At 44.8% G+C, this 14,362-nt stretch overlaps 1 protein-coding gene across 1 annotated transcript in view; it reads right to left on the reverse strand.

Moving 5' to 3' along the window:
- The window catches only part of LOC124680603 (BEACH domain-containing protein B-like), a 44,852-nt gene that overhangs the window by 3,845 nt on the left and 26,645 nt on the right, over window positions 1-14,362 (reverse strand). The window contains exons 22-33 of the mRNA XM_047215670.1: window positions 12,171-12,435; window positions 11,859-12,062; window positions 11,569-11,790; window positions 11,291-11,467; window positions 11,098-11,210; window positions 2,389-2,820; window positions 2,108-2,318; window positions 1,595-1,816; window positions 1,060-1,515; window positions 695-985; window positions 172-624; window positions 14-60 (exon numbers count right to left, since the gene is read on the reverse strand). Coding sequence (XP_047071626.1) covers window positions 14-60; window positions 172-624; window positions 695-985; window positions 1,060-1,515; window positions 1,595-1,816; window positions 2,108-2,318; window positions 2,389-2,820; window positions 11,098-11,210; window positions 11,291-11,467; window positions 11,569-11,790; window positions 11,859-12,062; window positions 12,171-12,435 — 3,093 coding nt within the window. The remainder of the gene's footprint in view (window positions 1-13; window positions 61-171; window positions 625-694; window positions 986-1,059; window positions 1,516-1,594; window positions 1,817-2,107; window positions 2,319-2,388; window positions 2,821-11,097; window positions 11,211-11,290; window positions 11,468-11,568; window positions 11,791-11,858; window positions 12,063-12,170; window positions 12,436-14,362) is intronic.

Here is a 14,362-nt window from a genome sequence, read left to right on the forward strand (position 1 = left end):
ATCAAGAACTAACCTCGGTATATCAGGATCGCAGAAATTAAGATATCTATCTTCAAAAACCTGACAATAGCATATAATTTACATGAAGTTCTCATAAGGGATCCTAACCTAAGGATCAAAAAGGGGATCCTAACCTACCACATGAAAATAAGCGCTCACTAGTTACCGGACCTTAAATCGCTTCTCATCCAACGCACCAACCGGCTTCGAAAGATCTCTAAAAGTAGATGACATGTTGAAATCAAGATTTTCTGAGGCATAATCGGCCAGAACCCATGGAAATATAGGATACTGAGTTAAATCGTTGTAAGATCGTCCAGCAAGGGTATTAAGACTCATTAGATACTCAAAATTACTGATTTCCCTCCTTCGCCATCTTTCCTTGGTATTCTCAGCTATTTCAAGTGCAACTCGTCTGTCAACAAATGAAATGACACTATTTTTGTCTTTAATGCTTCCTTTAGGGAACAAGGCGTCATTCCTGAGCGAAACTAAGAGAGACCCAGCATTTTTAACATCCTTTTGGGAGGAGAAGTTCAAAAATATAGGTGCATTTGAATCATCAAAGAATATCTCCATTGCAGTATACTGTAGAAGGTAGCGTGTCCAGTGAACTCCTTTTATCTGAAAAAATGGAAGAAAGAAGATGAAAAGAATAAAAAAAATAGGGTGACCGAGAAAGGGGTGGAGATACCTTGGCTATGCTCCACCTTCTGTGATGTTTGATTTTATTGGATTGGTTTTGCATCAGCCCGCCATTGATTCTAATCAAACTGTCTCGGCATCCATAAAGTCTCTCCGCACCTCCCAGCTCATTCTTGCTGTCGGAATCTTTCTTATCTCTGAATTTGCTAAAAACAGATGATCCTCCAGTTCCTTCAACCAGAAAATCAAAAGAAAAATGAAGAACGGTTCGTGTGATATTTAACTGTCCTGCTAGTTTTCTCTTTGGGGTTACAAGAACACAATGAACAGAACATAGCACCTGGAAAATATAGAGCAAACAGCAATCAACACATGTCTGGTAGCTGGAGGCAAAATGTATATGAATCTTTTTACCTTGGTATAATCATTATCTGTGTTAGTAGATGATGTGTCTTTCTTATTCTGAACTGGAGCGCGATGATCTGACAAATCTGCAGCATTATTCAGGTTTTGGTTCTCTGAAGGATTGTGGGAAGATTCGCTTGTATCATTGGTGTCTTCAAATGGTCTATAAGCGCTGTCATCTGTGATTCCTCGCACACCTTTCAGAAGGAAACGCTTCATTTTCTCAGGAACTTTGGTGCTAAAAGAAGGGTGGTCATCATAGGGCTCTGTGCTTTCATTCCTAGAGGATGAAGGTTGACAAAGACGTTCATCAAACATGTAGTTCCGCTTGAGCTTGAACCTCCGCCGCCATTTATCTTCTGTTTTGTCAAGTTTCCAGTGAGTTACAACGTCATTTGGAAAGGGGTTTGCAGACCACGGCCCCCTCTCATCAATCAGAGCACGGAAAATGTGTATCCACTTATCCTGATGCAAGAGGCAAATAATTAGTATGTAACTATAAGTTCTCCAAAACACAGTAAGGCATTGGCAGCATTTGACTTACAGCAACAATTTGCTGATCCTCGTCAAAAGCAAGTTCAGAAGCTGCTTTTCTACTGTCATCTACGGAAAGCACAGAGGTGATGGAGAAATGTATCTGATCATCAATGATCTGCACTAGTTGTGTCTCCTTGGTAGAATATTCGTTAAGTTTAGAGTGAAGTTCTCGCAGCTTCCTTAGGCGTTCAGCCTGAACATCCTGCATATGTTTAACCTCATAAGCAGCCTGAAAGAAAACAAAGATGATTGTTTGTCAGCACTTACCAACAATTATGGAATTTAACATGGTTCGTACAACAAAAAAGAGTAAACCTATACATCACGGATTATCCCCTACCCAACTCACCACATTAAGAAAATGAGAAGGAAAGACAAACAGCCATACAGTGCGCAATCAACCACCGACGGTCGAAGTTGCACAGCTTGAAACACAACCATCTCAATGAAATGCTAAAAGTTTCAAAGACAGAAACAAAAAGGTTCTGAACAAATATAAACAGAAGGACAAAGGAACAACCGTGGCAAGAACACGATCCTTTTGTATAAAACTGAGAATGAACCCAGCCTCTTTATTGCTGTTAACTTCAATGGAATCATCTCTTCCCAAAATATTAGTAACAAGCATGGACTTGCCATATATGATAGTTTCAAGAATCAAGTGTGATAACACATGGAAGCGTGCACCATCATCAAGTTGCCCATAATGAGATCGAACTATGAGTAAAGACCTGTAACAACAAAGGAATTAGAATAGTGTCTCACACAAGCTTATAACAAAGCTCGAAGTTTACAACGTACCATATTAAAAAATGCAGCTTGTTTTTGCTTTGTTCATCTTCTGCAATGAGAAATGGAAGCAATGACATGAACTGCAGAACGCACTTGGATGCATTTTCTAATCCAGCTTTGCAGAGGTACAGAATTACAAGGTGAAAGAAAATTCTTGGGAATATCTCTTCCCTCAATATTGTAGCCCTGTCGGCAAATATATTCATTTTTGCAATACCACCAGATACAACAACAGCCGCCATTTCTGCAGCAGGGACCACCAATTCACGAGCCCTTTGCCCCAGAGATGGGACTGCAACACTTTGGGGACTCTTTGGGACTAATTTGCTTGGTCCTTTTCCATTCAAATTACACATAATATTCCATACCTTGTCAAAGAAGCTCCACCAATCATCACTTACTTCATCCCTATCAGCAAATTGGCAAGAGCTCCAAGGAACACTGAGAATTTTCATATTTGATGAGGGTGAGTGTCAACGTCTAGTTACTCTGAGTTTAAATATTTTAAAAATTCTAAAAAATTCAAGTGAATGAAAATGCGTTGTTCAGCTTGAGAAGCAGGACAACTTTAACATATAAGCTTAAGGTTGAGTATGCACGGAGTGGCAATATTAAATTGTTTCAGTACCAACCTAGGCAACATATATTTCAGAAAAAAAATCTTGGCAACAAATGTACGTAAGAAATAGATGCATGTGCTAGTGGTGCTGGTGCATGTTGACAAATATGTATCTTTATTTTTTCCTTTGAGATAATACCAAAGCTTGGCATCTCGATGCAGAGATAAATAGAAAAAAAAAATAGTATATACAATGAATTGATGCTGTTGGCAGGCAGCACCAGCCATACTTCCTATTTATCATGTCCAACAAGCTGACAACATATAAATGCTAACTGTTGAAGAGGTGCTCATTACACAATATAAGACGTATCTTACAAGGCCAAGAAAGGGAATATGGCACACAAAGCCATGTGCATCGATCCTGAAACAATGCCACAGAAACCCTGATAATCTGTCTTCCCAACATAAGCTGTATGGATTGTTTAGGACATAAGAAACCGTATGAACTTGAAAAGAAAAGATAGAGAGGGTCTCACATCCTGCAGCAGGAAGAGTGGCGCCATATGATGTACACTGATAGGTCGATATGACAAGTACAATTCAGTGTCATATGAAAAAGATCACTAGTCCGTGGCGCCTGCCGTACCTCTTTATACGCCGATGATACGGTCGTCTTCATCAACCCTCCATCTCTGACTGTGCAACCTTCGGAGATCTCCTGCAGATTTTTGGCTCGGCTACTGGGCTTCACACCAACTTCCTTAAGAGTTCTGCCACGCCTATTCGCTGCAGCGCCGAGGAACGGCAGATCATTGCTCAGCACCTGCTCTGCCCGGTCAAGGACTTCCCTATACCCTACCTTGGTGTTCCCCTTTCCATCTGGAAGCTACGGGCCCAGGATTTACAGCCCCTCATTGACAACCTGCACGGCAAACTCGCAGGCTGGCGCGCCGGTCTTCTCTCCAAGGGCGATAGGTTGGTGCTCATAAAATCTGTCCTTGCAGCAACCCCCATACACATCATGTTGGCCACTGACCTGCCTAAGGCGATTTCCGAAGCTATCATCAAATGCCAGCGCACTTTCTTTTGGGCTAATGGTCGTTCTGACAGTGGCGGTAATTGTGCCGTGGCGTGGAACGATGTCTGTCGACCTACAGACCTCGGAGGCCTCGGCGTTCCAGATATCAAGCGCATGAGCTGGGCTCTCAGAGCTAGGTGGCTATGGCTCCATCGATCAGACACTGAGAAGCCCTGGGTCAACTTCCCAATCCAAACCAACAAACACATCAACGCCTTGGTTCATGCTGCTTCCTACATCCACCTCGGCAGCGGTGAGACGGCCCTGTTCTGGTCTGATAGGTGGATTGATAAGCAATGCATCGCCGACATTGCTCCCGAGGTCCTGATTGCTGTCAAAACACGTGCCAAGAGAACCAGGACAGTGGCCACGGCACTTCATGGCAACGCTTGGATCCAGGACATCGTCGCAGCTCTCTCTGCTGACGGGATCATCCAATTTCTGCACTTGGTTGACGTCCTTCAGTCGAGGCAGCTCTCTCCCGACACCCCGGACACCTTGATTTGGCACCTGACCGAATCCGGGGATTACTCCTCCAAATCTGCTTATAGAGCTCTCTTCGAAGGAACGGTCACCTCACCCCACCATGATGCCATTTGGACGTGCTGGGCCCCCCTCAAGTGCAAAATTTTCGCCTGGTTGGCGTCCCTGGACAGATGTTGGACCAATCAGCGGAGACAGAGACACGGCCTCACCACTGACGATACCTGTGCCCTCTGCGATCAAGGCTCTGAGTCAATTGCACATCTCATGGTTCAATGTTCCTTCTCCCAACAGGTTTGGTTCGACATTTGCACTGACCTCAACCTCCCAACCTGCATGCCAAACCAAACAGCTGAGTTCAAGGACTGGTTCGCGACGGCCACTGCCAATACCCACCCTGACTCACAAAAAGGAGCAAAGTCCATCGTCATTCTCACCATGTGGAAGCTGTGGAGAACAAGGAATGACGCCATCTTCAACAATGTCGCACCCAACAGGCAACACGTCGTCCAAGCCATTCTCGAGGAAGCCAAATCCTGGTCGTTAGCTGGTGCTTCTGCGCTGCGCCGCTTGCCTTTACATGCTAGACCTCCTGACCATCTGTTAGATGACCCACCTGTTTAGGTTAACAAAGTTAACCTGTATAGTTCTTTTGTTGTTTTTCTCTTTCTTTCTGTTGGCTCTTGCCTTTTGTACTTTGGTTTGCTCCCGTCTTCTTGACGGTTTCTTCTAATATATAATGACGCATGCTTTGGCATGTGTTCGAGAAAAAAAAAAAGATCACTAGAGTGAAGGATCAGGGTTAATATACCTGAACAAGGAGGATGGAGGCATGGGATAAAAGGATCTAGCATCAAACCCAGGTGTTGTGAGATAGGTGATAAGGCGGCAACATGTGATGCCATAAGGTGACCATCTCCTAGTGTATGTCAACAGAGCCCTTCGGTGGATGACCACTCTTGCGATCCCTCTTCGATGTGCCTTCCTTTACCAAAGCAGTCGCAATGGAGGTCTAAATCTGTGCCAGCCGTAACAGGGTACAGCTGAGAAACGTGTGCAAGCAGTGGAGGCACTGGGCAAGGAGCGATAGCTAGTGAGCATTAGCATGCGCAATGAATCAAGGTGAACTGCTGAGAGTGCACTGGCCTCCTCCCATCACACGAAGATCAGCCTTGTTGCGCAGAAATGTAACTCCCAGGCCAGCAGGCAAGCTATGTGGAAGGAAGTCGTTAAGGCGTAGAGTCTCCAAGCAGGAGTAAGTATATAAAATATCCATGTTGAAGTGCATAAGTGGATTGACTAACGGTTTCCATCAGTTCGAACTTTTGGTTGTGTTGGCTAGTATGTGAAGCTTGACATGGTATCAGAGCCAAGGTCTCAAGTCCTGTGTGGCGCAATTTATCTTAAAATTATTGTTGCCCCTCCGTCCATGTACAAAGCCTCTTGTGCCTACCTCTGAGTTCCACGTGCTGGGTTTCTCTTCTCCCGTCACACGTCTGACTATTTCCATCAGTTCACACCCTTGGTTGCGTTGGCTAGTGCATGAAGCTTGACAATCTGCACCTTAGAGGAAGCTGACACCACATTGCGGACATCTGTCCATTGAACTTGTCCAGAGTGGAGTCTATCAGCCAAAGAATATACCCCTTACATGGAAAGGTGGGCAATCCACATATACAGTAACACACCCCCGCTCAGCTGTGACTCGATGAGGCCTACACGTGAATAGAATCTCACGTATGACTCCATAAGGCCTATACGTGACAGAAAGAGGGCAAGAGCATTTTTGTAAAATTGCGAAAGTCAAAGACTTGAACCCAAGACATGTGCTCTGATACCATGTGAACCTGAAGTCTGAACTGATGGAAAGAAAGTGGGCAGTCCACATGTATACAACTAAGAGTTTGAGTTGTGGCCCACGCATCCTTCGTGAGCCCTCATTGTTTTACACTGAGCGGTTCAAAGGGAGACGTTGCCTAGGGCGTCGACATCTGTAACACAACAGGGGTAGCAACCTGGTGGTGGCGGGAGAAACTGTTATAACCCCCTGATTGTTGTTAGAGAGGTATTTGTATATTATAGTTTCCCTAGTAGCTAGGAGGTTCTCCGCATATTTCACACATGTATATGTACTATATATTGTGGCCTTTGGGCCCCGTGGAATATAAGTTGCATATGCCCTAACATGGTATCAAACCAAGTTAGGTTTTTTTGGGCACGCGCAACTTGTGCAAGTGGATAACCATCTCCGACTGTCTCCTGTCTCGTCTATGGCCATCTCCCTCAGCGCCGGCGCCTCTTCCAGCCCGCCGCTGGCCTCTCCTGTCACCGGTCTTCCTTCTCCCGGACCGCCGCTGGCCGCTCTCTTCCCGGCCCGCCGCCGGCCGCCCCGTCGTCCCGCTCTGCCGCTGGCAGCTCTTTCACCAGCACACAGCCAATCCGTCGCCGCACTCAGCCAATCCATCGCCGCACTCAGCCAATCCGCGGCCGTCCCGTCCCCAGCCGTCTCCCTCACCAGCACAGGCGCAACGCGTCCCGCTTTTCGATCGTATGTGCTTGTGTGCTTGATTTCGATGACCAGTCCATCCCGTCAAAAAAAAGTCTGCATCTTTCGGCACGATGTCCTGCCCTCCTTGTCCGGTGATTCTTGATGGTGTTTCTTCCGCCGCTCCCATCTTGCACTCATGTCTTCCCTTGCTACTTGGTGCTTGTCCATTGACTTCGTCTTCGTCGGCTAGCCACTCTCTGTCGACTCTCGTGGCTTCTTCTCGTGGTTGTGGCCGCCTTCCACCGACTCCGTCTACGTTGGCTCGCCATTCTACATCAACACCCGCGGCTTCTTCATGTGGTAGTGGTCGCCTTTCACTGATTTCGTCTACGTTGGCTCGCCGTCCTATATCGACAACCGCAGCTTCTTCATGTGGTAGTGGTCTCCTTTCACCAACTTCGTCTACATTGGCTCACCGTTCTATATCTATGCTTGCCGCTTCTTCACGTTGTTGTGGCCGTATTTCGCTGCCTCCGTCTACATCGACTCGCTCTACACCGACTCTCGGCATGCGGTTCTGACCGCTCTGCATTGACTCCTCTCGTGGCTTGTGCCCGAGTTAGTAGTCGCTCTTCGTCGACTCTACATGATGCTTCCATGGATGCTGGTGATCGCTCTTCCTAAGTCGATGCTGCTTCCGCTGTGTCGCTCACTGCGCATGAGATTGCGCAACTACGGTGTCTACTTGATGCTTAGGATTCTTCACCGACAGGTTCTGCAGGTTCTGTTACTGACTTTTCTAGCAATGAGAGACCACCCTCTACTCACTCAGGTACACCACCGGATACTTGATACTGGAGCATATTTTCATATGACTTACGATTCTTCTACTTCGTCCTCGATTCGATTTGTAGAGTCTCCTATTCATGTTCTTACTGTTGATGGTACTCCCCTCCTAGTCGTTAGTCGAGGCACTCTTAGCACTTTGTCGTTTCATGTTCCTTCGGTTGCCCATGTTTCTCAACTTACCATACAACTCTTTTCTAGTGGTCCAATTGTTGACTCTAGTTGTAGTGTCAACCTAGACTTTGATTCATGTTCTGTTCAAGATCGTTGCACTGCTTGGTGCTGTCCCCGACGTCGTGATGGCCTCTGAGAGCTTGACTGGCTTCGTCTTCCCTCCGCTGTCACCATGTCCAGCCTCTCGGCACCTGTTGTCGCCTCTACTACATCTTTTCAGTAGTGACATCATCGTCTTGGACAATTATGTGGTTCTCGTCTCTAATCATTAGTTCATCGTGGTGTTATGGGTCTGTCTCAGGAAACGCTTCTTTGGATTGTCTCGGTTGTAGGCTTGGTAAGCAGATTCAGCTACCCTATTCTCATAGTGAGTCAGTGTCTGAGCGTCCCTTTGATCTTATTCATTCCGATGTTTGGGGTACGGCTCCCTTCGCTTCGAAAGCGGTTCATTGCTACTACGTTATCTTTATCGATGATTTTTCTCGCCACACTTGGATATATTTCATGTCTTCTCGTAGTGAGGTCTTGCCTATATAAAATTTTCTTGTTGCCATGGTTCGTACCCAGTTCTCGACTCCTATTCGTTTGTTTCGTGCTAATTCTGATGGCGAGTGTATCTCTCGTTCGCTGCGAGCTTTTCTTGCCGAGGAGGGTACTCTTGCTCAATTCTCCTGTCCTGGCGCTCATGCTCAAAATGGCGTCGTTGAGCGCAAGCATCGTCACCTTCTTGAGACAGCGTGCATTGATGGTTGCCGCTTCTCTTCCACCTCACTTTTCGGCTAAGTCTGTCTCAGTGAAGTCTTGGGTTCAAGTCAAAATTGCCTCTGACCATGTTTAGGCCTTATCCAACCAGACGCGAGAGGGAGTGTTGAAAAAATAACTTTATGTCCATGTCGTACAGGCCTTATCGGAGCCACACAATAGACGGGGGTTATGAAAAAAAAACTAGACCGATGGGGGAGGATCCTTCATTAAGAGCGTATGTGAGGTACAGATTTCCACCCGCAAAATTAAATTCACCCACTGGGATTCTGTCGTAGCATTGAGACTAGAAAAGAAACGTGTAGGCTCCATCTGGATTCGAAGAACATCGTGGGGTTCATGGGAAACATGAAGCGGAGACACGAGTTAAGAGACCTTGCAAACAACAAGAAACAAACAACGCATTGTGTGTGGCAAGGGAAGAGACAAAGCTCTCATATATTTCAGATTTTGGCCCCTTTTGTAAGGAGGATGTCTCTATCTATTGGAAAGATGAAGGAGTAGAGGAAGTTGCATCTTCGCCTTACAGCATTTTACAATACTACCCCTAGATGTACTAATGCGGGGGGATACATGATTATTTCCCTAGTGAATATACTGGGAATATTCCGTGAGTCCTGCTTAGTGATCTACCTCTTGTTGGTGTGAGACACGAGCAACCCGCGGTGGCGAGGCGCTGCCTAACTGTAGCGTGGGGTTGATGCCTCCAGTAGGCGCGGGGTTGACACGCCATGGCTCGATGTTTCTCATAGGAGAGGAGCGCTCCATGCGCTGAAGCTTCTTGTTGACGCAGAGTTTGCGTGCCGACGCTTCCCATCAGCATGGAGTCAACGCTTCGTGTATGGGCACGCCGACAAAGGCGCACCTGACAGCACGGAGTTGATGCTCCTTGTCGGCGCATAGTTGACACGTCGTGCATCGACACTTCCCCGTCACTGCGGAGTTGATGCTCCGTGACGCTCTTTGTGCATTGATGACTCCCATAAGTGCAGAGTTTTTCCACTAAGTCTGGAGAGATGTTGAATCCAGTAGCGTGGGGACCCCCTCTCCAACATATAAGAACTCAGGTTGGGACAAAGGTGCCATCAAGCTTCCACCAGTGGGCTAAGAGCCTATCCACGTGAGAGGGGTTGTTGAAGTATATGTGGAATGCGCAACCTTCTCTATCTGTTCAGACTTTTGGTTCTACTGATTGGTGTATTGAACTTAATATGGTATGGGAGAAGAGGTCTTGGGTTTAAGCCTCGGCTTTCGCAATGTAGAAAAAAATACTTGCCCTCTTTCTGTCCATGTTTAGGCCCGATTGAGCCATACGTGAGAGGCGGTGTTGAAGTATATGTGGATTGCCCAACCTTGTCTATCATTTTGGCCTTTTAGTTCTAGTGGTTGGTGCCTCTAGTGGAAGTGGAATCAGCACTGCCTTTGTGAAATTCTTTCACATGCTCGACGGCTGACCGCCTCGCCCGCCGGAAGCTTCTGCACCACCTATGGTGTCCCCTGTGCGATCAAGCGCTGGAGAAGATGTGTCATCTCGTCCTCAAGTGCCCATTCGAGAGGTGCCAAGAAAAACACAATAGTAAAAAAGAGCGACGATCAATGTGATTGTTGGCCCAAGTCGCATCACATTAGGCCTGAAGCTGAAGAGAGCCGGAGCGAGGGTAGAATAGATGAGAGTCACAGCTCCACAAAGATAACGAAGAACGCGAAGATCACTGTAGTGAAGTTGTGTGGGGACAGATACGAACTGACTTGGATTGTGCACAACATGAGAAATGTCAGGACAGTGATGCCTAGATAGAGAAGCCCCCCAAGAAGATGATGGTACAGAGTGGTGTCCATAAGGGGTTCACCATCACCAGGACAAAGATGCAGACCAACAGGCCAGAACATGTACAAGAGGGAAATAAACAAAAAGTCCCTATACAATATGTAGTTCACACACACAGCTAACAACCCCGCTTTAGCAGTTCTACCAGCGACCTGGGATGTTCACTAGTTTTCTGTTTCTGTGCATGAAAGGCTGTAACCCAAACTCTATACAACAACAACAAAGCCTTTATTTCCAAACAAGTTGGGGTAGGCTAGAGGTGAAACCCATAAGATCTTGTAACCAACAATAACCCAAACTCTATCTTTCCAATAAAATGTAACACAAAAGTATTTTCCATTTTCTGGAGAAAAAAAAAACTTAATAAGTACAAGGGGTGAGAACACTGAGCAAATAACACCCAATAAAGTTACAAATACTCTGCAACTAGCTACACAAGATTTGCATACCTAACAACAGTAACTAAGACGTAGGAAAACATAGGGAAAGAACTGTACCTTCTACACTGACCATTGCTCTCAGCATTTAAAATTTCATTTACTGTACACTTAATATCTTCTTTCCATTTGTCATCAGATGAAGGTTCATCTGTAGTACTAGGAGATGGAAACTGTAAACAGATAAAAACAGTATGAAATTTGTATGTAGAATAATTTCTTTTCTGTTCAATACAAGTATTTCGAAGTTTACCAAGAGCTTAATTCCTATTTGATTGAAAAGCAACTCCTGGATAAGCTTCAAAAGATGTAACACGTTATCACAGCCAGGCTGTGAAAGGAAAATATTTTCTTCGGAAGATGTCTGGAGCAGGCTCTCGACAATATCATCAAGTATGTCCCGCAGGAAAAAAGAACTTGATAATTGTCCCTGCAGATTTTAATCTCAGTAATGTCATCAGAACCAGACAAACAATATGTGGTACCAAGCTATTCATATATAATGATTAAATAAAGGAGATAAGACCAAACCTGGTCAAATTTCAAAAGGAAAAAATGAGCTGTATCTTCAAGCTGGTGCCAACCACCTTTTACAGAGCTCAGGTAGTATGACAGGACCAAAGAATACAAGTTCCTGACAAGAATTAGCTCATTGATCTCCACATTGTCCGGCTCAACTTTAGAAACTGATTTGTAGTCCTTAATTACATCAAGATTTGTCGATGTCTCAAGCCAAGAGTTCCAACCATGCTCCTGCAAAAACATTAAAGGATTAACACACAGCAAGTAATTTATATACAGATAAGAAAATAATTCGGTACCATTAATGCCTCAATGTTTGTAGGGTTTGAATAGAGTAAACCAAGAAGGTTAGTTAAGATTCCCATGCGTGCCGAAGAATCTTGACAAGACTGCATATATTTGAAGATGCAAACCAAAATCTGAGGAAGGAAAAAACGACCCAAGCTTGAAGGGTTGCAGTTCTTATCTCTTGAGGAATCAGATTGAGAATGCTCTTGTAGGACCTGTACAAAAAAAACAGCAGACCAAATTTACAGTTTTTAACTATAGTAAAAAACGAAGGTAAAATAATAAAAATGAAGCAGTAACATGACACAAATTTGGAATACAACCTGCTTTGGACTGCTTCCACCAAGAAGGACATCGAAAAAAATAGCACTTAAATTATCTGAGGGTGGAAATTTCAAGAGCCTTTCAGATATAACACAGAAAAACAATCGGGGTGCTGATGTTATTTCTTTTCTGAAGTTTTCAGATATGGATCTATATTGTCCCGTGGGAAAGGCAAATAATTTTGCTGCTTTCTTCTCAGATGGAATCCCAACCAAAAGCTTTCCAAGGAGCTGAAGCCCCAACAATCTGATTGGCTCAAATTCCCTGAAAAAACGAACAAGGTCAGATATACCAAAACACTTGATATCTATATCAAACAAGTATGTTATATGTAGATATAATGTGTTTCAATATCATGTTTATTATCATAAGATACAAAATCCAGTGATACAAAAAGAGGTCCTTGATCTAATTTTCAACCATGAACTTTGGAAAAAGTCCAAACTACAACCATAAACTACGAAACCGTCTATATTACAACCCTGAACTATTGAAACAGTTTACTTAACCCGCTCGACCTAATTAGAGTTGTTTTGATCTGATGTGGTGCCCCAGTAGGCATGGTCTATCTGGGTTCAACAAGAGACCGGTATCCTCTCTGCAGCACTCTCGTCTTCCACAAATTGAATCATCCATAGGCAGGGAACGGCACGCCCTGTTCCATTTAAGGAGCACTGTGACTGAACCTTGGTCCCTGTAGGCTTTTGGGGAAATTGTGGATGGGTTGGTCACTTGGACCTCCACACCCTCTCATATATATAGCTCAACTTAGGCTTACATGTTAACTCATACACTAGAATAGTCTAGACACTACTACTATACTAACACTCCATAGAATACTCTAGACTTTGCTAATAAACTAACTTAGATTCTAGCACACTACTGGAATATTCTAGACTTTCCTAGGAGACTACTACTAATCTCCAATTCCCCTAGAGCATTCTACTAGAGTACTATTACACTAATCTTAGATTCCAACACTCCCCCTCAAGATGGGCGATGGATATCTATCATTCCCATCTTGTTACATGCCAACAAACATTCCTTACTACCTAATCCTTTGGTTAGACAATCTGCTATTTGTTCTCTAGAGGTTACATGGCTTAACTTCAAGGTTCCTTCGTCAAGCCGTTCTTTAATGAAGAATCGATCTATTTCCACATGCTTTGTTCGGTCATGCTGAACGGGATTGTTAGCAATGTTTATTGCTGACTTGTTGTCGCACCAAAGATTCAATGGCCCTCTCCGCAGTAGCTTCAATTCTGATAGGAGGCCTTTCATCCATAACATCTCACACAAACACACCGCCATTGCTCTATACTCTGCTTCTGCAGTTGATCTGACACAAAAGCCTGATGTTGACCTTCTGTCATCAAGGCAACTTGCCCAATCAGCGTCACAATATCCCTCCACACTCAAGTGCCCATTGGCCTTGAACCATAGACCTTTTCCAGGACTTCCTTTCAGATAGCGTAAAATTCTATAAGCTGCCTCTAGATGTCCACTTCTTGGGTCATGCATGTAGCGGCTCACCACACTCACGGCATAAGATATATCAGGTCTCGTATGGCATAAATAGATAAGTCGACCAACAAGCCGTTGGTAGCGCTCTCTATTAAGCTGGATCTCCCGACCGAGCACATAGCCGGTGATTTTGCTCAATAGGAGTTGAAGCGAGCCGACACCCAAGCATACCAGTCTCATTGAGTAGATCCAACACATATTTTCGTTGAGAGATAACTATTCCTTTAGGAGATCTCGCAATCTCAATACCCAAGAAATACTTGAGTTGTCCTAGATCCTTAACCTCAAATTCTCTGCTCAATCTCATCTTCAGCCGGCTTATTTCATCATTATCGTCTCCAGTGATAACAATGTCGTCCACATAAACTGCAAGGATGGTAATAAGACGCCCTGAATGCCTATAGAACACGGTATGATCCCTATTACATTGCTTGTAACCCATATTGCGCATGGCTCTCCGGAACCTATCAAACCATGCCCTTGGTGACTGCTTGAGACCATACAAAGACTTCTTCAATCTGCACACCTTCCCCTGGGTGTTGGAGTTACTAAAGCCAGGTGGAATGTCCATATAAACTTCTTCCCGGAGATCTCCATGCAAGAAAGCATTCTTGACATCCAGCTGATGCAAGGGCCAACCAAAGTTAGCAGCACAAGAAATAAGAGT

Source organism: Lolium rigidum, unplaced genomic scaffold, assembly GCF_022539505.1.
Source record: "Lolium rigidum isolate FL_2022 unplaced genomic scaffold, APGP_CSIRO_Lrig_0.1 contig_20394_1, whole genome shotgun sequence".
NCBI lineage: Eukaryota > Viridiplantae > Streptophyta > Magnoliopsida > Poales > Poaceae > Lolium > Lolium rigidum.